This window comes from Moschus berezovskii, chromosome 27 (genome assembly GCF_049115385.1).
Source record: "Moschus berezovskii isolate FMDL1 chromosome 27, NW_MosBer_1.0, whole genome shotgun sequence".
Lineage (NCBI taxonomy): Eukaryota > Metazoa > Chordata > Mammalia > Artiodactyla > Moschidae > Moschus > Moschus berezovskii.
Genome location: NC_142486.1, coordinates 1,682,122 through 1,709,002, shown reverse-complemented (window position 1 = coordinate 1,709,002; position 26,881 = coordinate 1,682,122). Strand labels below are relative to the sequence as shown.

Below are 26,881 nucleotides of genomic sequence, written 5' to 3'. Positions count from 1 at the left end.
AATGAGAAGGAACTTCTTATCACGTTCAAGTGACAGATTCTTTTCAGTCAGACTTCTGGAATTGCATCAGCTCCCCTGGAGATTCAGATTGAATAGTGTTAATTTGGAGAATGAAAATGTGATGTGTAAGCATTAAAAACGTGAATGACATAGAACTTACTCTGCACATCAAAGCCATCTCTAATCCCTGTGTGAAGATACCTGAAAGAAAGTGAAAGTCGCTCAGTCATGTCCGCTCTTTGCGACCCCGTGGACTATACAGTCCATGGAATTCTCCAGGCCAGAATACTGGAGTGGGAGACCGTTCCCTTCTGCAGGGGATCTTCCCAGCCCAGGGATCAAACCCAGGTCTCCTGCATTGTAGACAGACTCTACCAGCTGAGCCACAAGGGAAGCCCCAGTGAAGATGCCTACGTGTAGGTCTATTTCCACTTGGCCTCTGTACTTTTTAATGTAAGGACAAGACCGATCAAGTCGTGTGACCAAGTTGTGACTAAAGCTCACAGGGACACACTGTCCCTGCCGTCTGCTGAAGGGGACTCCCCAAGCGGACGTTCAAGGGAATGGCCCTGGTCCTTCCTTCCCACGAGGCAGGGAAGGACAAGGGCTCGGTACCTTTTCCGGCTGACGGGGCCCCTCCCTGCCCGGGTTGCTGCTGGCCCAGGTGGATACGCCTCCCTGCTTCCTGCCTGTCCCGAATGCTAACCTCGGAGGAGCTCCTTCCCACACCCACGGCCCCACGGGGCTCCCCCTCTCCGTCGAGGAACCCCTTTCCCACCAGCTCTGTCCGCCCTTTAACCACGAGCTGCCCCTGGGGCACCCACGTCCCCGCTGACCGCCAACATGGACAGGAGGACGGGGGCAGACGCAGCCCCGCGCTCCCTGCCCGGCCCCCACCCCTGGCTTCGGCTGCAGCAGCTCGAGATGAAAGGTGTCCAGTGTAGCCGGCCAGTGACCCCCATTTGAAATCCATTCTCCCTGTGGACAGGTGTTGGGAGACACAGGGTAAAGAAACCTTTTGTGGCTCAAAGGCTGCAGGAGGGAGAGAGATGGAGAGGGGGCTCCGGCCGCCCTGGGGGCCTCCTGCCGCCCTGGGGGCCTCCTGCCGGGCCCTGCCCTGTCCGCACTGCAGGTGAGTGCGGGCCTGACTGGTTCCCATGGGCCACAGGCCAGTGAGAGGCCCTCACACGTCCCCGTGGTGACTGCAGAGAGTCACAAAGAACAGCACGGTAAGTGTCGCTGGACTATCGGGGGCACTAGGGAAGCCACGGGGGCCTGTGGGGCCCTCCAGCTGTGCGGGGTGGGCGGCCCCAGGTGGCCCAGGCCGGGCACACAGAGAGCCCTGATGGAGGTGCGGGCTCGCGGCATCTGCAGAGGCCTCACGTGGAGCCTGGCTTCGTTTCTGGCCGGTCTGTTGAGAGCTGGGGTCGTCCAGGAGGCCGTGCAAGGTAGACCGGCCCTGAGGGTCCTCTCTGGCGGCCCAGGTGGTGGGGAGCTGCTGCGTCCCATCGCCTCTTTGCCCAGCATGTTCTCGGTCGCCCTGGGTCGTCACTGAGGTGGGGGGACTGGACCGAATACGCCATGGCCCCAGGACACTTCTTGGAAATCGATTTTTAAAATAAACCCCCGACATAAGCTTGTTTTCGTTTGCCTCTTGACCCAAGAAGCCGAGTTCAAAAATAAACCTCAGTTATTCTGGGTTCTCCCCGACGATGAAGGTGCTGGAGGAGGCAAAGCTCTGGGGGGCTCCCCGCCGGGGCTCCTCCCCACAGGAGCACACGTGTTCACAGCCTATCGCTCTGGAGCCCTAAACCCACTGTTTCCTGGGACTCCCGGGGTCCTGTGCAGTCACCCCATGGTCGTCAGGACAGGGCCAGCCCCGCTGGAGACCCTGGGAGCGGGCGGGGGTCCCCAGCGCCTGCTGCCCTCTGCGTCCTGGCCACGGCGGCCAGAGCCAGCCTGGACGAGGCCTCAGTCCACCACCTGGCACACGGGCTCCAGCTCAGGTCAAGAGCGGCCCGGAGGAGCCCCGGTCCTCCCGGCCTTCACCAGCACAAAAATACTCCTGCGGGGCCTCACCCTCTCTGTACAAACAAGTCAGCGAGGCCCCGGGACTCTGGGCTTTGTTTAAGTTGGCATCTTCGTCCAAGACAGCCGGCCACCCACCCAGGCCGCTCCCCGCCCCAGAGGGCTGTGGCTGTCGGACGGCTTCCGGGTTGTCTTAGAACTCAGGGCGGCGGGGCGAGGGCTGCCACCGCGTGGGTAGGAGTCCGGGTACAGCGCCCCTGCCCCTTGCTTTCTTCCCGACTCCTCCTGCGCAGACTTTCCTAAGAATGCCCTGGAACATGGAGGATCAGGTCAGAGCGGACCTGGTCAGGATTTCAGCCCCGGCTTTGAGGCCTCAGGCAGTGACCACACACACCTCTCCACTCCCTAAACCTTCAGATGCGATCAGAGTATCTGCCTCGCAGGGACGAAGGAATCCCCTGGTGCCCACAAGGGCCGGCTCAAAGCGGGGGTTATCTGCAGGGACAAGTTGCCTGTCTTTCCCCAAAGGGATGTGGGTCTGCACAGCCCTGCCCAGCAGGTCTACAGAGCAGCTCTCGTGGCCCCGCCGGTGGGGTGTGTGTGTGTGTGTGTCTGTGTGTCGGAGATCAGCTCCTTGTGGCCCGCCAGTGGGGTGTGTGTGTGTGCACACCCTGGAATGCTACAGCCGCTCCTTTGAACTTGGTGGGATCTAAATTTGGAGTCTTTGCTTTAATATTAGCTGCTTGGCTAAGCTATTGTGTGTTTATTTTCTTAAGCCCTTTCAGAGATTGCCTCCCTCCCAAAAAGGTCTGAATCAGACGTCCTGCGGGGTGGTAGTAACATGCTCTGGATACGCGTGGCCAAGGAGGGGCTCGTGGAGCAGGAGGAGGGAGGTCAGGACAACTCTCATCAGGCCCCTCACCTCATGACGAGCCCGAGCTTCCAAAAGGACGAGGGGCCCGCCACCCCTTAGACGGGACACCGCCTCTCGTCCCCCTCCACTAGGACGGGTGCCCGCGTGAGCTGAGGCTGCTTCTGAAGGCAAGTGTGGACTTCCCAGCCCCGTCTCCCACAGGAGCGGTGACACGCACGTAACATCACGACCCCAGCGTATCTTCAGCTCCATCGCGCCCCTCCCTCCAGGCCCATGAGAGGGGGGCTCAGAGAGGGTCCGTGGGAAAGCTCAGACCCTCTCCTCTGACTCACAGGGCCTTTGACAGATAAGGAGATGACGCTGACTTCATGCATCAGCAGAAAGAAAGGCCAGGGCGCTCGTTTCTCGGAAACCATTATCTGCAGCTGTTTCAGCTCAGCCCGCTAAGGTGCCCCGCCATCAGGCGTCTTGAGCCTGGACTTAGCAATCCAAGACTCTGATTCAAGAGATGGGGCTGGTTACACCCCTCCCCCACCAGAGCCACTCCCTGGGGGCTGTCCCCAGCTGCTCCCCACTCCCCGCAGGGGCAAGACCTGGGCTGATCCTGGAGCAGAGGAAGGAAGCTGTAATCTCTGCTCCTGTAAGTTTTTTATTTTCAAAACGTCCCTCCCAGCAGCTATCTTCAAAGTGTACTCCGTCCGCAGCTGGTGCAGGCCAAGGAGGAAGTGGCTTGTCCCTCCCCGTTTCAGGATGCTTCCTGGGGGCACTCAGCATGGCTGGGAGCCAGAGGCCACGGGTGCAGGTAGACGGTGCTGAGAACTTGGTAATGACCCCCTGAGCCCCCAGCCCCAGTCTGAGCCAGGCTCTTCTCTCTCCATCACCCGCGTGTGTTCTTAGGTCACTCCAGTCATTATTTGTGTGTGTGTGTGTGTGGCTTTGTCAGGACTTTGCTGCAGCACACGGGACCTCTGTTGCATCATGGCGGAGTTTTCACCACAGCACTCAGACTCTAGCTGTGGGTTGTGGGCTCTAGAGCACTCGAGCTTAGTTGCCCTGTGGCAGGTGGGATCTTAGTTCCCCGATCAGGGATCGAACCCGCGTCCCCTGCACTGCAAAGAGTGGAAGTGAAGTCGCTCAGTCGTGTCCGACTCTTTGTGACCCCGTGGACTGTAGCCTACCAGGCTCCTCCATCCCGGGGATTCTCCAGGCAAGAATGCTGGAGTGGGTTGCCATTTCCTTCTCCAGGGGATCTTCCCGACCCGGGGATTGAACCCACGTCTCCCTCATTGTAGGCAGACGCTTTACCATCTGAGCTACCAGGGAAGACATTGCATTGCAAGGCAGATTCTTAACCACTGGTAGGCAGACCAGGAAAGTCTCTCCAGTCTGTAATCCCCTGCAGAAGGAAAGCAGGTGAGATTGTGTGGCGGGTGTGATAGCCAATCTGGGCAGTGTGTGCTCACAGGGACAGGTTTCCACAAGTGTTTTCCCACCGCCCATGCTCCTCCCCCACCCCCACCGGGCTCTGACTCTGGAACTGGCAGCCTGATCACTTCAGTTTGAAGACATGGTCCCCTCCCTCTTCTTTTTATCTTTAAGTTTGAAAATGGATGGTAGAAATAATCTCTAAGCATTTGTCTATATTGGAAATTCTGAATCTAATTGAACATAGTGAACTTGCCCCTATCTGTAAAGGATTTGAGGCATGAGTGACTCAAATGAGTCACCAGGTCTCCCTTTGTAAACAGTATTGTCACTGACCAGGATTCTTGGCCTCTGTAATCAACAGAGATTCATGAGAGGCTAGACAAGAAATTCCGGAGAAGGCAATGGCAAGCCACTCCAGTACTCTTGCCTAGAAAATCCCATGGATGGAGCAGCCTGGTAGGCTGCAGTCCATGGGGTCGCTAAGGGTCAGACACGACTGAGCGACTTCACTTGCATGCTCCTCCAGAACCTCACCACTCCCCCCATGAAGAGGCATGAGCCCTACTGGACCTGGCTGTCCTGAGAGGCCACAACTCTCCCACAGGACTCCAGGAAGTCCCGCCTTTGGCCGCCAGGCTACAGGGACCCCAGCCCTGGCCCTCAGCAGCCACAAGGCAGCTCCCCGCACCGCCACCCCTCACCAGCTGGGCCGTCCCACAAGCCGGACTCTCCAGCCCAGGACCGGGGCACACTTTCCCAGCCCTCTGCCCACAGTGAGGCTCCTGAGTGGACAGCTGTTGGGGCTTTAAGCCCCCAGGTGCAAGTGGTCTGCTCAGAGACACCTGGGCCGCCTCCTGTCCTTGCGCCATGCTCTCCACGGGGCCCGCCCAGCGCCCTTCCTGTGAGCCCAGCTCATCTTGTCTCCCCGTCAGGTGCCTCCAGGTCCTTGTGCAAAACAGAACAGGGGTCTGCAGCGCTGCGGCGTTGCTGTTCTCTTTCCAGGGTGGTCTCGGCCCTTTTATGTCTCCCTGGTCAGGTTACAAAGAGGCTGCGGGCTTCTGTGCTTGTGGGACCACCCTCCTGATTCTGTATGTGTATTTTGTCCTGTTGTTCTTAGACGGCCCCCCAAACCATCTAAGCTCTGTGCCCCATTCTTGTCTCTCCCCAGACGGGAAGATAGCTGCCCCGGCCCCCGGGTCCCCAACCCTTCCCCCCTACCCATCACACCACGGGAGCCCTGCTGTCGGGACCAGAAGCATCTCCGCAGGACTCGTGAGCCACAGCCCAGGGCAGGTGAGAAGGAAAACAGGGTCAGTCTGTCATGAAAACATATCAAATGTGTGTGCGTGTGAAGGAGCCTCGAAGAACCAGGAGCAAAATCTGACAGAATTAAAGGCAGACAGACGCTTCTACTGGGGCGGTGCATGTTTTGACATCTAATCGCTTGTTCTCTCAACAACTGGCAGAAATAGACCAAAAATCAGACAGGGAGGCTCTGAACAAAACCCTCCCCTGCCCCCGTGGGTGTGGGGTCCAGGCCTCCCGTGTCCAGCTGCCCCGAGGACAGAGCTGCGGTCTGCTCACCTCTGCAGGCCCCAGCGGGGCCGCACCGTCCCGCCACACCTGGGCCCTCCCCCACCCAAGAGTCGTCAGAGGAAAGAGCAGGTCTGTGGGCACGGGGTCCCGTAGAGGCGGTGACCCCCCCAGCTTCGGGGAGACGCCCGCGGCAAGCCCCAAGGGCAGGACGCGGCTAGACCGCAGCAGAGGACCCTCTCTGTGGGCTCGTGCAGGGGGTGGGGGTGGTCAGTGAAGAGAGAAACGCAACCGCCACGACTTCCCCTCGGAGTGGATACCCCACGTGCGGGCTCTGGAAGCTGAGTTTGCAGGAACGGAGACCCAAGGCTGCAGGAGAAGCGGGCACCTGCCCCGCCACCCACGTCGGGTGGGTCCAAGGACGGCCCTCCGAGTCCCTGGGACACCCTCCCCGCCGGCCACGTCTTGAGGCCACGTTCGGGACTGGGGGTGCAGCTGCGTCACCCTCTGCTTCCCGAGCCACCGTCCCTGCTGGGCCTGCAGTGCCCCGGAGGCCAGGCAGCCGGTGTCTGGGGACAGGCAGGCGCTGGACGAGTCACCCCGGCTGTGCTAGTCATCCTCCGACTTCCGGCGCCGGGGGGACGACTCAGCCCTGGACGGCCTGCGAGCACTCAGCTTCCTCCGGAGGGAGGAGAACGTGTCCCCCAGGACCCTGCGCAGCCCTGCGCTGTCGCGGCCACAGGGCAGGTCCTGCCGGGGGGCAGGGAGCCGCCCCGTGAACAGGTCCCAGGGGGCCAGCGCGTCCACGGCGCCGTTCACCCGCTCCAGCTCCCCCTCGCTCACGTCCCTCTCCAGGGCCTGGATGCAGGCGGCCAGCCAGCGCCCGTGCTCTGCCAGGGCCTCCCCCGGACCCTCCGCAGCTGCCAGGGAGCCCAGCCCGTCCTCGGGCTCCAGCTCGAGGCCCGCGGGGAAGGTCTGGCTCCAGGCTTCGGGGGACAAGGGCTCCGACAGGCTGCTGCCTGGCTCCGAGCCACTCTCACAACTCAGCCCCGAGTCTGCGCTGCAGGGCAGGGTGTCCTCCGACACAGACGGCTCCCCCGCCACCGCTGGGCCCAGCTGCGTCCCCGCTGCCGCTTGTGTCCAGGCGTAGAGTCTCTACGAGGGAGAGATACAGGCTGAGCCGGCCTGACTGGCCTCATCCCTCGCCAGGGAGCCACCGCCAGGAGACCCAGCCACCCGCTCAAGGAGACCCCACCATGCCTGTGACCCCAGGCAGATATCAGACTAGAGCCTCTGAAGACAGCAAACTTGCAGGCGCTTTGCAAGCCTGACATATTATTCATGGTTTTCATGATGAATGGATAAGGATGTGGCACATATATACAATGGAATATTACTCATACAATGGAATATTACTCATATAATGGAATATTCTCAGCCATTTAAAAAAGAATGCCATTTGTAGCAACATGGATGCAATTAGATTATCATACTAAGTGAAGTCAGAAAGAGAAAGGACAGATACCATATGATACCACTTATATGTGGACTCTAAAATACGGCACTAGTGAGCCTATCTATGAAACGGACTCACAGAGAAGATTTTCCATTGCCAAGGGGTGGAGGGTAGGAGAGGGAAGGAATGGGAGTTTGGGATTAGCAGATGCAATTATATATAGGATGGACAAGATATATCCCTGTACAGCACAGGGAACTCTAGTCAGTCTCCTGGATAAAGCATAATGGAAAAGAATATGAAAAAGTGTACATATGTATAAAACTCAATCACTCTGTGACTCAGAAATTAACACTGTAAAAAACTATACTTCAATAAAAGAGAGAAGAATAAAAAGAACCACCACCTGCCTGTGACCTGTGAACTCAGAGCCCCGTCCCCGGGTCTGCAGTGGGGCCGATGACCCTGGCTCCCTGGGCCCTGCCCGGCCCCGTTCCCCGCGGCTCCTCGCGCGGGCGGCAGAGGGCAGCACCGCCCGCCGGCCCGGCCCCTGCCCGCCCCTCCACGGCAGCTCTGGCTTCCTCCGCTCGGGTCTCCTCCCAAGGGGCCGAGGCCCAAGAGGGAGAAAGCGATGCTGCGCGGCCCCTCGGTGAGGCCCGCGGGCAGACGAGCTAGGACAGGTCTGGCACGCGGTCAGTGTCCGGGAGAGACCGGCTCTAATTAGGGTTGCCGGGAAACAGAGGAGCCGGGCGCCCCCGAGGCCCCTCCGCCGCGGGACAGCCACCAGCACCCGGCCAGCCGCCGGGCCGAGGACTCAGCCCGATCCCGAGAGTCCCTGGAGTGTCCACACCGCGCCCCGCGCCCTCACCGCGTACCCTCCCCGGCCCGGCCCTCACCGCGTACCCGCCCAGGCCCGGCCCTCACCGCGTACACGCCCAAGCCCCGCCCCTCACCGCGTACCCGCCCAGGCCCCGCCCACTCCCCTCGGCCCCGCCCACGCACCGCGTACCCGCCCCAAGCCCCGCCCCTCACCGCGTACCCGCCCAGGCCCCGCCCACTCTCCTCGGCCCCGCCCACGCACCGCGTACACGCCCAAGCCCCGCCCCTCACCGTGTACCCGCCCAGGCCCCGCCCACTCTCTTCGGCCCCGCCCACGCACCGCCCCTCACCCTGTACCCGCCCCGGCCCCGCCCACTCTCCTCGGCCCCGCCCACACACCGCGTACCCGCCCCAAGCCCCGCCCCTCACCGCTACCCGCCCCGGCCCCGCCCACTCTCCTCGGCCCCGCCCACACACCGCCTATCCGCCCCAAGCCCCGCCCCCGCCGCGTGCCCGCCCCGGCCCCGCCCCCTATCCTCGGCCCCGCCCACTCACCTTGTACCTGTCAACCAGCCTGAAGCCCAGCAGGTGCTGCAGCTTGCGCAGGCAGATGGGGCAGAGGTCCAGGGGCCGGCGCAGGGCCTCGTCCACGCGCAGCGCGCCCTGCATGAGGCAGCGGAGCCAGCGGCAGTTCCCCAGGCCCAGGAGGTGACATAGCTCGTGGCACGTGACCTGAGGGAGACCAGGCCACCGCCTTGCCGCCTGGAGCCCGCCTCCCACCAGAACCCCGGGACCCCTGGGGAGGCGGACACGCCGGGCTCCAGGCAGAAAGGCCAGCTCTGGGGGCCTGGCAGCATGGAGGTTTGGACATCAGAGAGACAAGGGTTCAAATCCCAGCCCTGCCTCTTGAGAGCTGTGTGACTGTGGACAGAGGACTTGGCGTCTCTGAGCCTTAGTGTCCACACTCCCTAAAGTGATGGGTGGGCATCACATTGTGAGGACTGGACAGCATAACTGGCTGTCCACGCACATCCTTCTGTCCGACTCCACCTCCCAGCCTCTCCGGGGAGCTTGCCCGAGCCCCCAGCCCTTCCTGCCACCTCAGCGGCACCCGGCACCCCAGCCTCCACACCCACCTTGTAGCACTGGACCATCCCCAAGGCACTGAAGCACACGGCCTGACCTCCATCCTGCAGGGGCACCTCGGGGCCACCTGCAGCCTCCTCCACCTCCGCCAGGTCAGGTGTGCTGGGCCCCCGCGGCAGGAACTCCCCCAAGAACCGGGCAAAGCTGCAGACGCCCACTTCTGGGGGAAAGCAGAGAGGCGGGGGCACCAGGCGTGGCCTCAGCTCAGGGAGCCCACGGGCAAAGACCCCCTCACGGTGCACAGATCCTGAAGGCCCCACCCCACCAGGTGTCACCATGAAGGGCCTGGGGCAGACAGCCCTCCCCCGGGAGGGGCCCTGGGAGCCACAGCACGGGGCTGATGTCCCCGGATGCTCCAGGCCTGTGCCCAAGCCCCAGGGTGGAGGCAGGGGCCCCGGGTGCTGGCTCACCGTGCCCCGGAAGGAACGTGCCGAAGGTGAAGGTCCAGGCCTCGCGAGGGTACAGGTCAGACAGCGTGAGGCCCAGCACACACAGCGCATCCCCCGGCTTGCTGCTCTTCAGGAAGGACAGGATGCCATCTGTGGGGACAGGGCCAGAGGGCACAGTGAGGTGGCAACTAGGCGCCCCCTGCCCTCCATCCGTTCCCCTCTTCCCCTGCTTGGAACCAGCACATCCCAAAGTCAGACACGCCAGTGACATCCTGTGAAGAACGACCAGAGTGCAGAGCAGCCAAGGAGCACGACGTGAAGGGGGCCAGGGGCCTGGCCTCCTTGGGGACAAGAGAGCGCTCAGGGTCTCTCTTCCTAAAAGTGCTTCACGGGAAGAGCCACTGCAGCCCTGTACAGCTGACGGATGGCCCCAGAGACACCGTCTCTTGCCCCCAGGACCTATGCATGTGGTCCCCTCGTGGCAGAAGGGACTTGGCAGATGTGATTAAATGAAAGGTCTCCCAGAGGGAAGGTGATCCTAGATTATCCAGCTGGGCCCACTGTAAGCATCAGGGTCCTCACGGGAGCAGCAGGAAGGTCAGAGAAAGACCTGGAAGGGCTGCAGGGAGATGAAGCTGACCTTGCTTTTAATTCAGGGAGACTCTGATCCTTGAGCTGTTAAGAGAAAGCATGTCATTTAAGCTGTTAAGTTACTGCTGAGTAACTGCCCACAGCAGGTGTAGACAGACGAGATGTCGGGGATGGAGCCGGGACCAGCGGGAACATGGAGGAGCCCAGAGACATCGGGCAGAGCGGCGGCAAGTCTACAACCAGGAGAGGGTCTCGGAGCGATCGGAGTGAGACAGAGACCCTTTCCAAGAGGTGTGGCTATAAAAAGGGGCAGAGAGTGGGGGGCAGAGGTGTGTCCAGAAGTAGCAGCAGCTCCTGTCCGGGAGGGGCGGAGGGCTCGGGCAGGGCCCTGATGCGGAGCTAGGCATCCACCCGTGGCCAGAGGGCTCGGGGCCACAGGTAAGCAGTTGTGCCAAAGGGGCGTGGAAGTTCCCCTCTGCCTGCATTTCTGCCTCTGGAAAAGCAAGGTCAGAAAGAAGAGGAAGGTGGAGACGTGAGGGCCCCAGGCTCACAGTCCTGCGTTATGAGGGGACCACGCAGGCGGGAGGCAGATCTCAACGGCCAGAGCAGGCATGGAGCCACGGGCTGGGCCTGACAACCTGGGACCCGCCAGCCAGGCAACAGGGCACACGGAGTTCGAAACACCGGAGGAGGCGTCGCGAGGGAGCTGCTTGCAGCCGCAGCTACAGTGACAACCCCACTGTCGGTCCTGACAAGGCCTAGCCCGGCACCGTCCATGGAAACACAGTGAGCTGAACGTGTAGCTAAGACTTAACATTTCACTAATTTTAAAGTTGATCAGGGCTTCGCTGGTGGTCCAGTGGTTAAGAATCCACCTTGCAATACCAGGGACGCTGGTTCGATCCCTGATCCAGCAAGATCCAGCGTGCTTCAGCACAGCAAAGCCTGTGTGCCCCAACTACCAGGCCCGCATGCTGCAAATACTGAAGCCCACACACCCAGAGCCGATGCTCCACACAGAGAGGGTAGCCCCCACTCAACGGGACTAGAGAAAGCCCGCAGGCAGCAGCGAAGACCCAGCAATGCCAAAAAAAATAAATCTTTAAAAAATAAAAGATCAAATGGGTTTCAGCATATGCATTTTAACCTAACATATCCAAACATTTAATATATCAAATACTAAAAAGCTAGATCGTTTGCGTCATTTTTCACGCCGAGTTGTCAACGCCGCTGTGCGTCCGTGTGCTCAGCAGCCACACGTGGCTGGCGGCCGCTGTCTGGACGGCCCAGGTCCAGGTGTGACCTGGGACGAGTGGCCGAGGCCTTGGAGGAGAGACCGAGGGGTGTCAGGTCTTGGGGTGGTGCTGGCGATGATGCCTGTTAGAGGTTGAGCTGTGACCCCCCAGAACATGACGCAGAAGTCCTGATGCCCAGTACCTGAAGCGTGACCTTATCTGGGCCCTGGGTTTGCAGACGTGATCAAGTTAAGAAGAAGTCAGCGGGGTGGGTCTGATGCAGTTTGCCCAGGGTACTTATTAGACGAGGAGAGATAGACACACATGGGCCACGAGCCAGCTCCAGGCGAGGGACATCAAGGACTGTGGCCACCACCGGGGTGACCAGGCGGGGGGTGGGGGTCCTGGAGCTGTTCAAGGGAGCAGGACACGCCGACCCAGGCCAGGATTCTGGCCTCCCGGCCATGAGATGATGCGGTGCTGCTGTTCTAAGCCCCCAGTGCTGGGCTTCATTACAGCGTCCCCAGGAAACAAACGCAGCCGTGAAACCACAGAATCTGACCACAGGAGTTCAGCCCCTCGTAAGCTCTGCGCCCCACCTGCCCCGAGGCTTCTTCCCTGCAGTCCGTGCAGTGTGGGACTGGGGACGGTCTATTCACCAAGCAGAGGGAGGACTTCAGGACACCCTGCATCTCAGCGCTAGGGTCTCCAAGGCCCCTGGGGCGGGTGGGCAGATGCTGGGTCCCCCCCGAGGGGGGCAGAAGCAGCTGCAAGCATGATGACATTGTGCGGGGCAGGCAGGGGCTGGGCCAAGGCTGGTCAGCGCTCCGCAGGCCCCACTCAGACCCTCGGGGGCGGGGGAAGGCTGTGCCCAGGAAGGGGCTGAAGCTGCAGCCAGAATACAGAAAGGAACACGCCCCCTCAGGGTGGCACCTGCCCTGGACACCCTGCAGCGACCCGCCCCTGCCACTAGAAGACGGCTGAACAAGCCGGGCGGTGGGGGCCTGACCTGGGCGAGCACCACACCCACTCACCCGTGTGGAGCTGGAGCCTGTTGGGGTCCTGACTGGGGCGGGACGAGCAGCGGATGGAGGCGGCCGCCACCGAGGGCAGGCATCTGACCTGCAGGCCCAGGAAGAAGGCCTCCGTGCAGCTCCGCAGCTGGTCCAGAAGCGCGCTGCCTGCTGGCCCCTCGCTCAGATCTGGGGGCAGAGCAGCACTGTCAGCCCTGCCCGGCCCCTTGTCCCCTCCTCGGAGCCTCCACCCGGGACCCCGACCCAGGGTGGGAGCCCGAAGACCTGTGAGAAAGCAGCCGCAGGTACCCAGGGGCTTCAGGTTCCCACGGGCGCAGGTACCTATGGGCTGCAGATAAATGTGCTTCCGAGCGAGGCTCTGCTTCCGGGGCAGCAGGGCAGCATGGAAGGTCTGGAAGTCCTCGGGGGCCTCAGGGCGGCTAAGGAGCCAGTCGAAGGCCGTGCGGATGAGCAGCGTGCCAAAAAGCGTCCTCTGGGGGTTGTAGGCCTCGGCCAGGAAGAGCCTCTCGGCCGGGGAGAAGGTGGCTGCATACAGCTGCCGCAGGGCGGGGTCGGTGGACAGTAGCGCGTCCTTCAGGGCCCGGGGCCCGAAGCTGAACTCCTCGGCCGGCCGGCACTGCAGCATGACGGGCCTGGCCTCGCCGGGGCGGCCCATGCACCACCCGGGGCCCGGCCACCGGCTCGTCCACAGCCTTTCTGGGGGCCGAGCGTGGTGGCCACGTGGGCTCCCCGCTCACAGACCGGGAGTCGAGGATCTGCGAGGCCCGGCTCCACCCGGCGCTGGGCCTCCCGGCCTGCGGGCACCTGCAGGGACAGGGACGCGCTCCACTGAGCCCCTGGAAGCTCCCCAGCACCGCTCCAGCAGAGAGCCACCAGCAGGGAGAGGGGGGCCCTGAGCCGCGGGGGAGGCCGGGGGGACAGACAGCAGGGAGGCCGGGGACCAGTCACTGCACCAAGAGGGCTTCCCCCCAGACCAGAGGCGCGGGCCGGCGCCTTCGCGTGGATCGGAACACCACCCCCTCCCACCGCACACCCTGCAGGGCAGCCAGGAAGGGCCCGGCTGCCTGGGCTTGACTGAGTCTCCCCAAAGACGCAGGGGTGGGGCGGGGGAAGCCTCGCCAACAGAGATGGAGGGGGAGGCGACAGAGAGAACAGATCGGGACAGAGGCCAGAACGGCAGAGTCCCGATTTAGAAAGTCAGGCAGCGACGCAAACCCTTCTTTACAGAGCACAGACGCAGGCCTCCCAGCCTGCGCCGAAGAAACAGCAACAGCCTTGCTTTCGTGGGAAGAAAGAAGAAAGGAACCCGCATTCACTAGGCGTGTGCTATCAGTCGTGCCCGCGGACTGCAGCCCGCCAGGCTCCTCTGTCCGTGGGGTTCTCCAGGCAAGAATCCTGGAGGGGGTCGCCGTTTCCTCCTCCAGGGGATCTCCCCCCACCCAGGGGTCGCCTCCTCCGTCTCCTGCATGGAGCCACCCAGGAAGCCTGCCCGCCTTGTAAACCGCAGTTTAAAGTGTTGATCCAGAAAACAAACTCACGTGTGCCCACTCATATATGCACAAATAAACATACACACACGTGTTCATAAAGAGAGGAAAACCAGGTGTGTGTAGACTTTATAAATCTTCTTCTGGAAAATTACATACATATGGTTTTCCTCCAGGGACGCTGTACACATTTGTGCTTACACACATCCTCACACATAGAGGTGTATTTTCAGAGTTACTTGCTGGCTTAGATGATGGGACGGGAGCCAGCACTGAAGGCTTGCTGAGATCCCTGCCACTAGAGAGCATTGAGTATTTCTCTCTGCACATGTATTTCACAAACGTGACATCCAATTGTGAGTGAGATCTTACATCCTCATGACTCAGTATGCGATGAGTGCTTTCCCAAATCCTTAAAGCCTATTTTTTAAAGTGTCATTTTAACGGCTGGCTAAAAACCTCTGCAGTTTGTGAATGGCTGTGTGTCTCCGTTTCCTCAGGAGAGGCTCCTGGAAGACGCTGTGTGCAGATGTTTAAGGACTCAGTTTGTGTCGGCAAACTGTCTTCCAGAAAGGTCACGCCAGTTTGCAACCCCGTCACCCGCCAAGTTTCTAAGTCCTCAGCAGCAAATGAAACTCATCACCAGGAGCGCTAAACCCCCCGCTCCGCTCCAGACGGGGAGGTGGGGACGGTCACCCTCATTTTCAAGAGGGTGAAACTGGGGCAGAATAAGGTTAAAACTAGCAACCGAAGCCACGGGCTGCACAGGCGGTGCCCTGGTGAAGAATCCATCTGCCAATGCAAGAGACGTGGGTTTGATCCCTGGGTCGGGAAGATCCTGTGGAGGAGGAAACGGCAACCCACTCCAGCATTCTTGCCTGGAGACCCCATGGACAGAGGAGCCTGGAGGGCCACAGCCCATTGGGCTGCAAAGAGTTGGACACTGAGAAACTGAGCATGAGCGAGCAAGCAAGCAAAGCCACACTGCTCACAGGAATGAGAGATGAGGCTGGGGTGCAGCCATCTTCAAGGACCACGGTCCCCATTACCCGAAGCTGCAGAGCGCCACCTTCTCGGACCCCTGCCCTGACCCCGCTCTGTGCCGCCAGACACCAGGGCGACACTGACGGTCTGTAACGGGGCGGACAGCCCGCCCCGGGCTGTGGGGAAAAGCGCCAGGCACCTGCGGACACCACGTGGCATCGGAAGTGCCACAGCAGCGAGTTCTCCCGGGCGTGGACAGCGGGTGAGAAGGACCCCGTGAGACCGCGCGAGCAGGGGGCGTGGTCGGCATCCCCGAGGGGCCAGGCAGGCTCCCGGGGTAGCAGCCCCTGTGGCACCCTCCCTCCAGCTGACCGTCACCAGGTGGGGCTTGGCCTACACCCGTGGACAGAGCAGAGGGCCCTGGCTGGGGTGGGGGCTTAAACTCTAGAGACCAGGGCAGACAAGAAGAGAAGATAAAAATGAAGGATTGTCTGGTATATTGGAAGGTGATAAATGCTACTGGAGGGAAGAGGCTGACTGGGGCTGGGGCTCAGATGGCCATGGCTGCATCGCCTTTCCAAGAGGGTGACCAGTGTGGGTGTCACTGAGAAGGCAGGGCCTGAGGAAGGAGAAGCCGGGTAGAGGGGGACCTGGGGGAGGCCCCAAGTGGAGGGGCACGTGCAAAGGCCCCGTGGCACACGCCCGCGTGTACACACAGACACACAGGTGGCTCGGGGCGGGTGGGGGGCACGTGGTGCAGCCTCAAGGCTGCGCCCAGAGCTCTGGCCTCCCCCCACCCCCAGCCCCCGGAGGCTGCAAGCAGGGCTCTAGGAAGCCCTCCTCCCCTGTGTCCTGGGGGTGGAGAATGACCCTCCAGGAAGCTTTAGGCGTGGTCAGTGGGCTAAGGGCTCCTGGCTGTCTGGGACTCAGGGCCAGGCACAGAGGGGCGCTCGGGAAACCTTGAGGAGGGAGTGCTCTGAAGGGCAGCAGGGCTCTGGCCTGAACTTGACCCTCTGAGCTTCAGCGCCTCTGGGCCTCATTCCCTCGCAGGCACACAGGCCTGGCCCCACTTGCCTCCCTCACTCAGAGCAAGGCTGGACTGGCAGAGAGGAGGCAGTGCCCGCTCGCATCCAGGACCAGCCCAGAGCACCTGGCACCATGTGCGCCTCACCGACCTGCTCTGGCTTCCAGATGCGGGTTGCAGGCCCCGCACAGCTGCCCTGGACTCTCCAAGACCCTCCGCTCACCAGTACCCGCCCCGCAGCGAGCTGCAGCGGGCAGGAGGCTTCACCGCCGACCGTTTGGGCTACACCATTCCCTGGTGTCTCGGGCCGTTCAGAACTATGCTTTCTGTAACCGAGAGTGACTATAAACTCCTCCTGTGGGGCCATGGGAGCCTTCCGGACACCCGGAGGTTCTGCGTCTCAGCCTCCCCACGGAGGTGAAAACGGGACCGAGGCCCCCATCAGAGGACACCCCTCCTCACAGCTCCACCGTCCTGCGAACCCCAAGGTCACTTCTAGACCCAACACCTCCTCTGAACCCACCGCTTCCTGAAACAGAGCTATTAGCAGTCACATGTCTTACGGGCAAGGGGACGGAGGCTCAGAGAGGGGAGGCCACTTACCCAGGGTTGCACAGCTCACAAGACACGGCACTCCAGACTCCAACAGAGATCTAAGGCAGACAGTAAACAGCAATAAATACTGTCCACGTCACACCGGGCCTCCCTGGCAGGACGTTCTCCCCCAAAGGGTCTTTTCTGCGGCACCCACTGCCCGTCACCACCCATGGACCCCGCTCGGGGACTTTGGTGCCAGAGAACTCCACAAAGCCTCAGGAAGTGACAACCGCCTGCTTTTCACCAAAAGTTCAAGGCTAGGGGTGACTTGGGCCCACACTGTAAACCCCAGGCTCCTCCCAGATGTGCAGAGAGGGCCGGGTCGTGTGGCCCACAGCAACCCAAGGCACAAGCGGAGGTTCCATCCCAGGAACCGGCTACACCGTCACACCCCACGGGGGATCCTGAGAACGTTGGCTCATGTGGTTACATCAACCATCTTCTAAGTCTGAACTTAAAACCAAGAACCATGTCAAATACAGGAACACAGCGTCCTGCCCCCATCAGCAGCGCACACCTGACATGCATCTCCGTGCCGTTGTGAAGGCAGTTTTGACCTGAGGGTCTCCTGCAGGGTCCCGAGAACATACTGTGAGAACCACTATTGCACTGTGAATTCTCTACCTGGGACAGCTGATCACAACCCACAAGAACCACACGGGCACGCCTGTGCCTGGAGCATCCACATGGGAAAACTGGGCCTGGCATGAGCCACAGACAGACACCCCACAAGACACCCCAGGGCAGAGCCGCTGGCCCGCCAGCCACATAGAAGAGCCTGGAGGAAACAGCCCCTTAGCTGTGGACCAGTGCGGGCTGGGGGGTCCAGGGGAAAGGAGGTCGGGCCCCAGGGTGTGTGAGATCCTGTCCACCCACTTGGGTCCCACCCTCTCTGGGGTCCAGCCATCCGTCTGCCCAGACAGCGTTTCCCCGGGCGGCCACATTCCCTTCCTGGGTCGCTGAGGGAAATCCCCGTGGGACTCTTCGTCCTGCCGGGTCATCTCTGCACAAGACCACCCCTCGTGCAGAGGCAGAAGCTGGGCGTGGGCACAGACGCAGCCGCAGGGCGCTGATGGAGGGAGCCGCCACCAGAGCCGGCGCTTCCCCGCCCTCCCCACTACCTGCACCCCGTTAATCTTGGCGACAGAGAATGCTCCGGAAGGGAGACCTCCAGAAACACCAGCTGTCTTTCCTGCTCTGCGACACCCACGGCTCTCCTCTGTATACACTGTCTCACGGGACCCTGGCCACATGCCTGAGCCCCGCCTGCACCGTCCCACTCAAGCTGCACAACACGGGGCCGCTGGGGGTGCTGTTATGGTGCCCATGTCTCAGATGGGGAAACTGAGGCCAGGCCCCATTTGAGAGCCATGCTTCACATTGGAGCTGGAACTCTTTTTTTAACCCCAAATCAATGACCTTTAATTTTAAAAAGTAACATGCTCAACTCAGCAAACTTAGGAAGGAGCCAGAACTCTTAACCACCAACACACCGTGGGATGTCTCTGCCCTGCCACTGTTAACACTGGGACTGTGGCCACACTTCGCAGCCCACCTCCCCTCTCCCTGGGGAGCCCACGTCCCCCAACCTGTCCATGGTCCTGCTCAGAGGCCAGGGAAGGACATGTGTTGGTTCCACTCTCAGAGGAGGGTCTGCCCCAAAGCCCTCTGCCCAGCACCACTCCCCCACCCCCAACCGGGCAATGCCTTAGAGTCAGAGGCAAGAAAGCACACTCTGGTTCTTGCTATTCTGAATACGCTTTGCAAAACATCTCGGCAGCTGCAGCGAGCTATTCATCACCGCCTGCCTTCCGAGCAGCCCCGCGCTGGAGCCATGTCAAGGCTTTGGGGTTTCACACTTCTCAGAGGCTCCCGCCTGCTTGGAGGGGCGCCGAGGGCTTTGACCGCAGGGGCCCAGCCGGGCGGCAGACCCCTGCTTCCTGCAGCTGCCCCCACCTCCCGTCCGCCCGGCCACCAGGCGGAGGGCTTCCTCCCTGTGACGGCGGGGCAGGACCTGTCCTCCCCGTCCCAGCCCGGCGGCATTCCCCAGTTCAGCATCTCCGTGGAACCCCTGCCCCGCTTTTCCGGCAGGAGGTGTTGCCTGTTTTCCTGGGGAGCAGCGACTGAGCCTCCTCCCCACCCACACCCAGCCGGTCAGGGGGCCCCTCCGCGCACCCCCAGGCTCGGGGGAGGCACTCCATGCCCACCTGGGCCGGCCAGGCAGTGCCCTCTTCCCGTGCCTGGCCCCGGGCTCTCCCACAGCCTGTGAGCCCCCATCACTAGGACGGAAGGCCGGGAGGGGCGCTCCGAGCCCCCTCTGTCCACCGGCTCCCCTCTGCCGGGACCAGGCCGGAACGGTCCCAGGCGGGCGCGGAGCGCGGAGCGCAGCCCGGCACCAAACCCTGCTGGGCGCCCGTGCGCGCCTCACCGCCCGGCGGCCCCGCGGACCCCGCGCAGGGGCGCGCCCGCCGCCGCCCCGCCGCCCCTTCTCGGCGCTCGGGCTCCCGCCGCGCCCCGACCTCGCTGCCGGCCACCGGAACGCGGAGCGACGCCTCGTGACGCCGCCCCGAGGGGCCGCCCCGCTCCCGCCGCTCCGGCGCGTCACGCGCGGGCCTCAGCGGGCAGGGTGCGGGCAGGGCCCCGGGCCTCAGACGCGGGCCTCCGGCGCCGGCCTCTGCCGATCCCCGTGCCGCCCGCGGGGACGCCCCGCCGCCGAAACACCGCCGGAGGGCGGGGCCTGGGGTCTTAGCGCCGCACAGGTGAGAGGGCAAAGCAGAGCCGCCCAGGTAAGGCGCTGGCTTCGGGGTCAGCCCAGCGCTGCGGGGCCATAGCTCCAACCAATGACTCACAGCCTAGCCCGCCACCACTGCCCCCCACCCGACCCTGGGAACCTTGTCTGGTGGCCTTCCTATTAAAATATAATAACGACTTTTTTTTTAGTATATACATGCCAGGCATAATATATATACTAAATGCTTTAAATGTATTATCTCAGGTCACCTTTTTGTCTCCAACTGAAGAGAGGGCAGGGGAAGTGACAGGCCCACCCAGAGGGCAGAGCAGTGGCGCTGAGCACCCCCAGCGCTGGGAGGGCGGGGACCCACCGGGGACCCACCCAGCAGCCCGGGCTCCGCGTTTGGTGCCCGTTTGTAGTGTGAACACCGTGGGCCCCCGACATGGCCCAGGGGGTGTTTGTCCTAGGGACTGAGAGGCAGGGCACCCCGTGTCATCCCCAGGGTCACCTGGGTGACCAGGAAGAGCCTCCCTCCTCCTGGAGAAGCTTCACCCTGCATTTTGGGAGGCAAGGAGCCGCCTGCCTGGGTGCCATAAAGTCTCTGCCCCCACAAGGGTCCTGTCTGCAGGGGTGGCCCCCGAGGGAGGGGCTCGGTCCTCAGGACACGCACCTTGAGTGAGGGCCGCCATCTGTCCCATCTCCGGGTCATCGTGGCTGGTCAGCAGCCTCCTGCCCAGTCCCCAGAGCTGCCCGGGGCCACCACCCCAAAGTGGGAAAGGACCCCCAGGACAGGGAGGAGCCTGGCCATGAAGGCTGGCATTATCACCCCAGCCCCAAGGGGGAGACGCTCCCTCCAGCTGCCCTCTATCTCTTTGGAAACCTTTACATAAGGGCTTCCTTTGAGGCGAATGTTGCCCCGGCTCTGGACTGCCAGCTCCCAGGCCTTCCCGGCAGCCCGCCCACCCCCGCCTGCCTGGCCTCATTCTGGAGAAATGCCCCACGCGTGGCTGAGGGGTGTGTCACCGTCATCCCCAGCATTGCTGGGGAATTTTGTTTAAGCGTTAAGAAACGATCCTACAACAATAGACATCCATTGTAGAAGATTTTAAAAGTTCTAACAAATTTAAGAAACAAAAAAGACCCCATAATCCAACCATCAAGAGGTTGCTTCTCTTAACTTCCTGTTAGACATCCTTCAAATAATTTTTCTCTCAACATTTACACAGAATTTTTAAGGAATGCGTTCTGCATATTTTGCTCTGCTGGAGGCTTTATCACATGATACCTTTCCCTGTCAACTGCCAGAAATCGGAGTTTCCTCAAAAAACTAAAGGTGGCTCAGATGGTAAAGAATCTGCCTGCAATGCAGAAGACCAGGGTTCAATCCCTGGGTCGGGAAGATCCCCTGGAGAAACGAATGGCAACCCACTCCAGTATTCTTGCCTGGAAAATCCCATGGACAGAAGAACCTGGCAGGCTACAGTTGATGGGATTGCAAAGAGTCAGACACAACTGAGCAGCTAAAACTTTCACTCCCCCCCCGCCAAAACGAAGAGTTGCCATATGATCCAGCAATCCCACTCCCGGACACAGATCCAGACCAAACTCTAATCCAAAAAATGCACGCGCCCCTTCGTTCACAGCAGCATCATTCACAATAGACAAAATGGGGAAACAACCTAGGTGCCCATCGGCAGAGGGATGGATACAGGAGATGCGGTCCATGTGTGCAGTGGAGTACCACTCAGCCGTGAAAAAGAGTGAAGTAATGCCGCCTCCAGCAACAGGGACGCAACCAGAGACGATCACACTAAGGGAAGTAAGTCAGAAAGAGAAGGTCAAACAGCGCAGGGTGTCACTTACACGTGGAATCTAAAGTATGGCCCAAATGAACTTACCGAAAACAGACTCACAAGCATAGAGAATAGACTGTGGTTGCCGAGTGGGAGTGGAGAGGGAAGGGTTGGGAGTTCAGGATTAGCGGATGCAGACTATTATATACAGGACGGTAAACAAGGTCCTCTTGTATAGATAGCCCAGGGAACTCTATTCAATATTCTGATAAACCAAAAATTTATATGTATAACTGACTCGCTTTGCTGCACAGCAGAAAGTAGAACACTAGAAATCAACTACACTTCAATAAAATTGTTTTAAAAGATACAAGTTTAAACATACGAAAGTAAATAAATAAACCCAGTGGCAGGAATTCTCCTAAGAGACAGAAGAGGAGACACAGAGGGAAGAATTCCAGGGACACCAGAGGCAGAGGCGAAGGACGAGGCCGTGAGCTGAGGGACCCCTGAGCCTGGAAGACCAGGAAGGACCCCCAGCCAGAGCGCTGGAAGGAGGCCCGACCCATGCCTTGACTGTGGACTCCATGTAAGAAAATTAACTTCCGTTATTTTTCAAACATATATTTGGCCACACTGGGTCTTCACCGCTCGCGGGCTCTTTGACTGTGGTGCATGGACTCTCTAGTTGTGGCGTGCTGGCTTAGTAGCCCCACATGTGGGCTTAGTTCCGTGACCAGTGATCGAGCCCCTTCCTCTGCACTGCAAGGCAGATTCTTAACCACTGGACCACCAGGGAAGACCCCAGTGTTACAGCAGCCTCAGGAAAGGAATGTGTGGTGTGCGCGCTCAGTCGTGTCCAACTCTGCGACCCCACAGACGGTAGCTCGCCAGGCTTCTCTGTCCGTGGCATTCTCTAGGCAAGAATACTGGAGTGGGTTGCCATTCCCTCCTCCAGGGGATCTTCCCGACCCAGGAATGGAACCCATGCCTCTTACACTGGCAGGAGGATTCTTTACCACCACGCTGTAGGAAACAAATGGAGTTCGAGAGTAAGATGCTTCCCATCGTTGTCACAGGGTCAGGAAAACATCCAGAATGCTCTCGGCACCCAGTGGCTCCTTACAGCACTCATCTGGCCAAGGCTTGGACACCCGCTGTGTTTTGGGGGGTGGGGACCGGGCGCGTCCCTTCTGTCTATGGGCAGCAGACCAGGGTGAAGGTGGACGTCCTGTGGGCACAGACAGGGACGGAGGGGCTGAGGGGCTCGTGCCATGTGCTATGGGCAAGATGAGCTGAGCAGGGTCTCTGGGCAGAGATGGGGTCCTGCTGGCCAGAGGGACAGCATGGGCAAAGGCCTGGACGTCAGGGTGGGCAGGGCCTCTGGGGAGTGGGGTCTTGGTGGTTTGGAGTAAAGCAGGCAGGGATCCAGGGGGTGGGGCTACATGGGGAGGTGAGAGCCGGGAGGTGAGGGGCGGGGAGCTGGAACAAGGGTCTCACTAGAGCTTCGGGAGCAGTGGGCTGGGGAGGGGTAAGCAGGTGATGTCCAGGTGGGCGGCAATGGAGGCTGAGTCAGGGTCCAGGCGGGTGGACGTGGGGAGCACCTCGGGCCTGGGGGACTTGGGGCCCGCCGGAATGGGGAGCAGGGATGTGGTGTTACCCTCCTCTGGGTCATGGGTGTCCTGCTCGGGCCTCAGTTTCCCCAGGCCTCCTGGGGAAGCGCCCAGTGGCCATGCTAAAGTGACCGTTTCTTGAGTACCCACCCCATCCCAGCGCACACAGGGCGCCCTGCAACCTCCCACCGGAGCTCAGGGCTGGCTGGGGCTCCCCGCAGCCTGGGGGACTCAGAGGTCCCCCGCATTAGAGGCAAAATGAGTGGGCCTGACCTGCAGCCTAGGCCAAGAAGGGTCCCCTGTGGGTGTGGCGGGCAGAGTGGGCAGGGCCTCCAGCCCCTGCACCCTGCCTGTGAGGACACCCTCAGAGCTCCGGGTCAGCATTCGCTCAGGGCGCCCAGGTCTGGAATCCTGTGTCCCTCAGAAAGCAGCCAGGCCAGCTGGGCTGTGGGGGTGGGCTCACCTCAGGAACCCCCAACACACACACCATATACACACTCACACACATACATACTCACACACACACATACACACAAACACACACACATACACATTCACACACATATACACACACACTCACACAAACATACACACAAACACACATACACACACATATACACACACATACACACATACATTCACACACACACTCACACACACATACACACACACATACACATACACACATGCATACATACAGATACACACGCACACATAGACATATACACACATACACACACACAGACATATACACACATACACATATAGACATATACAAACTCACATACATATACACACACTCATACACACATATACAGACACATACACACACATACACACATGTATACACTCACACATACACACACATGGACATATACACACGTACACATATGCATACACATACACTCACAGACACACTTTTATACACACGTGCATACATACACACACACACTCCCACACCCAGACATATACACACACCAGGGACCCCGCCCCTCCTGGTGGCAGCAGAGGTCCCTTCCCAGCCTCCACAGGCTCAGCAAAGGCTGGGGAAGAGCATGCGGGTCCCTGGCCTCCAGAGGGCAGACCCCCGCCCCATGTTTGTGTCCACCCCTCTTCCTGGGCCTCTTGCCCCCACCTCCCATCCTCCCCCGATGGTGGTCCCTGCGGGCGGGGTCCAGAGGCATCCCACGGAAACAGAGAGGGTGCAGGGCCTGGCGGCTCTCCCGGAGCACGCGCGCTCCCTCAGAAGCAACCCCGCCTGGCGACATGGTCCCCGCAGGCCAGTCTGGACTCGGCACCGGGCGATGCTCCCCTCAGATCTGAATGTCGCCTGTGCGGGCTCTGGGGAAGCTCGGCCCCTGCATTTGGTCCCCAACAATGACAGCTCCGTCCCCGGGAGCCCAGGGCAGGGCAGGCGTGGGGGTTCCCAGGACTGAGGCTGCATCCCGCTCAGCAGTGACAAGGCTGACTCCAGGCAGATGGCAGCCTAGCCTCCACCCCATCCGGGTCCTCACCATAGGACACAGGCCATCCAACCCCCACCTGGGTGGTCGCGAGGGCTGAGGGAGCAGCCGGGACGTGGGCATCACGGAGAGGAATGCCATCCACACTCTGATGGTTTCTGACCTGAGACCCCTGCCCAGCACAAGCGGCCCAGCGCGTGTTTGGTGAACACAGGGGGCTCGAGGTGTGGGGATCTGGCCAGGGACCCCACCTGAGGCCATCTCTCTGGGATTTGGGGTGTCCTCACCCACACAGACGTCCTGAGCCCCCCTGCCCCACAGGGAGGCCCGGGAGGCCCAGCGTCCAGCCGGAAAAGACCTTGAGGCCATGGACTCCCCGGGCAGGCCTGTGAGGACCCGGGGCCCTGGCCACACAGAGCCCTGCCTTGAGGGGGTCCCAGCTCTGTGGCCAGTTTGAGTACTCAGAGCCCACAGTCCAGAAGCTTCTCCAGGCAGGCACAGGAGGGGTGGGGGTGACTGGGGCGGCACAGAGCGGACGGTCCCAGGTGAAGGCAGAGGCAGCCTGAGGAGGCCAGGCAGCGTGTGGTTGGCCCCTGAGACACCCCACAACGGCCCCCAGCCCCAGAACAGGCCTCTCACATCCCATCCAACCAAACGCCCAGAGCCAGATGAAGCCACGTGGCCACAGAGCCTTTCAAGCACTCCCGGTGATCTGAGGATGAAGCCCAGCCTTCCCCACGAGCCGTGAGGGTCCTGGCCACTCCGCCCCACCATGTCCCAGACTTGCCGGCTCTGTCTGACCCAGACACCACCCTCTTTCTCCCTCTGGGGTCCCTTGGCCTAGAAGGCACCCAGCACCCTACAGCCGTGGCAGGGATTCCCAAGTCAGGGTGAGCCCCAACCTGGTGAGGTGCCACGGAGCCCTGGCCGCTACTCCTAGCTGCCCCCCATCTGCCCCGGCCCCTTCTCTCCTGCCTAGTCTCACCTCCGGGTCTCTGCCTGCAGCCCCGCTCCCTCCCACCCCTCACTCAGGTGTCAGGCCCCACGACCACTTCCTCCCCGGCGCCCTCCTGCCATGCACTGCCCCCAGCACACAATTACCTGGTCAGCGTCTGTCTGCGGCCACGAGAGCACGCTGGGGGTTGTGTGTTCCCCTGAGTGGCTAGGGCAACGCCCAGCCCATAGTGAGCGCTCAGCCCAGGTGGGCGCACTGCCACGCATCACAGCCCAGCACACACACCCCTGCACACACCCCGCGTCCCTGCCACACATGGCTCTCCGAGCACGTCCACACGGACATGCTGGCCTCCAGGCACACACATGCATGCGCGTGCATCCTTGCACTCACTCCCAGTGTGCGGCAAACATGCCCCTCCACACACAGGGTGCTCACGCTGTGCACACGCGAGCACACACACAGCCGAGCATACTTGCTCACGCCGTCCCCGCCACCCTCACTCCGACAGGCGCCTGAGCTGCTGTTTGCCGCCTCTGCCTGCCGGCGTGTTTGCCAAGCAGTTTCCATGGCAACACATCTCAGCTCGGCCGGGAGCAGGGAAGACGGCCTCCACGGAGGGGACGAGCCTTGAGGTCTCTGCATCCACCAGCTCCACTGGCAGGCAAGGGTGGGCATTCCCCAAAGTGGAGATACCACCCCTACCCCAGCCTGGGCGAGGCTGGCACCTGAGGAGGAGGCTCTGGAACTTGTGGGTGACATGCTCCAGGGCGAAGCTCACTCAGCCATTCAACAAACCCTGTATGCTGGCTGCACAGTCGCCTGAGGCACGGGCCTGGCTCACCGGAGCTTGCGGTGAGGCTGGACCGTGGTCCCAGCATCTGGCTGAAGGCCCATCCCACAGGTCAGCGGTCCCTGAACCGAGGCCTGGCCACCCACCCTTTGCTCACATGCAGCAAGGAAGCCATGCTCCCCACTCACCCACCCGCTGGAAGACCAACTGCAGAAGCAACTCTGACTCTGCATCCCTGCCTGAACCGGCATTGTCTGAGCCGCAAGGCCTGTGAAGCGGGAACCTGCCCAGTAACTGGCTTTGGCCACCCAAGGCGACAGTGACACCATGCCACGGCTCAGCCGCAGGATGGCGCGCTTCTGCCTGCTGTCCCGTGGGCTCCTGTGGTCGCATAACAAGCCTGGGCTGGTCTGCAGCAAGGTGAGGAGACACGGGGCCTCCGAGCTGAGCCCACCTCTCCCCACAACCTGCCACAGAGCGAGCCCAGAGAAGCCGGGTGGGCCTCAAGACCCTTCAGATACAAGAAAACGTGGCTTTAAGTTGCTGGCCTGAGATTGCTATTACACAGCAGCAGCGAACAGACACACCCTCTTCCAAGGGCGTCATACAATCAGTACAGGCCAGAGCGTGTGGGCTGTCCATGGGCCCACCCTGCGCCCAGCCTGGCGATGGAGAGGACCACCGCTGCCTCCTGGGGGCCCACAGTACTTCAGAGAGGCAGGGTGAGCCGCCCAGGCCCTGCCAAGTGTGGGAGCAGCTGGGTGTGGCCACAGAGCCTGGCTGGGGCAGAGCTTCCTGTTTCCCTCCCGTTGGACACCTGTTTGCAAACAATACTTCCTGGGTAACTACGCCTCAGTTCAGTCCAGTCACTCAATCATGTCTGACTCTTTGCGACCCCATGGACT

The 26,881-nt window shown here is 61.1% G+C and overlaps 1 protein-coding gene across 2 annotated transcripts; it reads right to left on the bottom strand.

Moving 5' to 3' along the window:
- Window positions 1-5,984: 5,984 nt before the first annotated feature.
- Window positions 5,985-19,325, bottom strand: AMZ1 (archaelysin family metallopeptidase 1). 2 transcript variants are annotated; one of them, XM_088833126.1, is made up of 8 exons: window positions 19,145-19,325; window positions 16,632-16,681; window positions 12,855-13,337; window positions 12,534-12,701; window positions 9,695-9,823; window positions 9,275-9,444; window positions 8,694-8,870; window positions 5,985-7,018 (listed from the first exon to the last, which is right to left on the bottom strand). In XM_088833126.1, exons 3-8 carry the CDS (start codon window positions 13,186-13,188, stop codon window positions 6,473-6,475), a joined length of 1,524 nt encoding a protein of 507 aa, XP_088689252.1. In that variant the 5' UTR covers window positions 13,189-13,337; window positions 16,632-16,681; window positions 19,145-19,325; the 3' UTR covers window positions 5,985-6,472. The 2 variants fall into 2 exon arrangements, with proteins under 2 accessions (XP_088689252.1, XP_055264937.1); XM_055408962.2 differs by lacking the exon at window positions 19,145-19,325 and having other exon boundaries at window positions 16,632-16,925.
- Window positions 19,326-26,881: the final 7,556 nt, after the last annotated feature.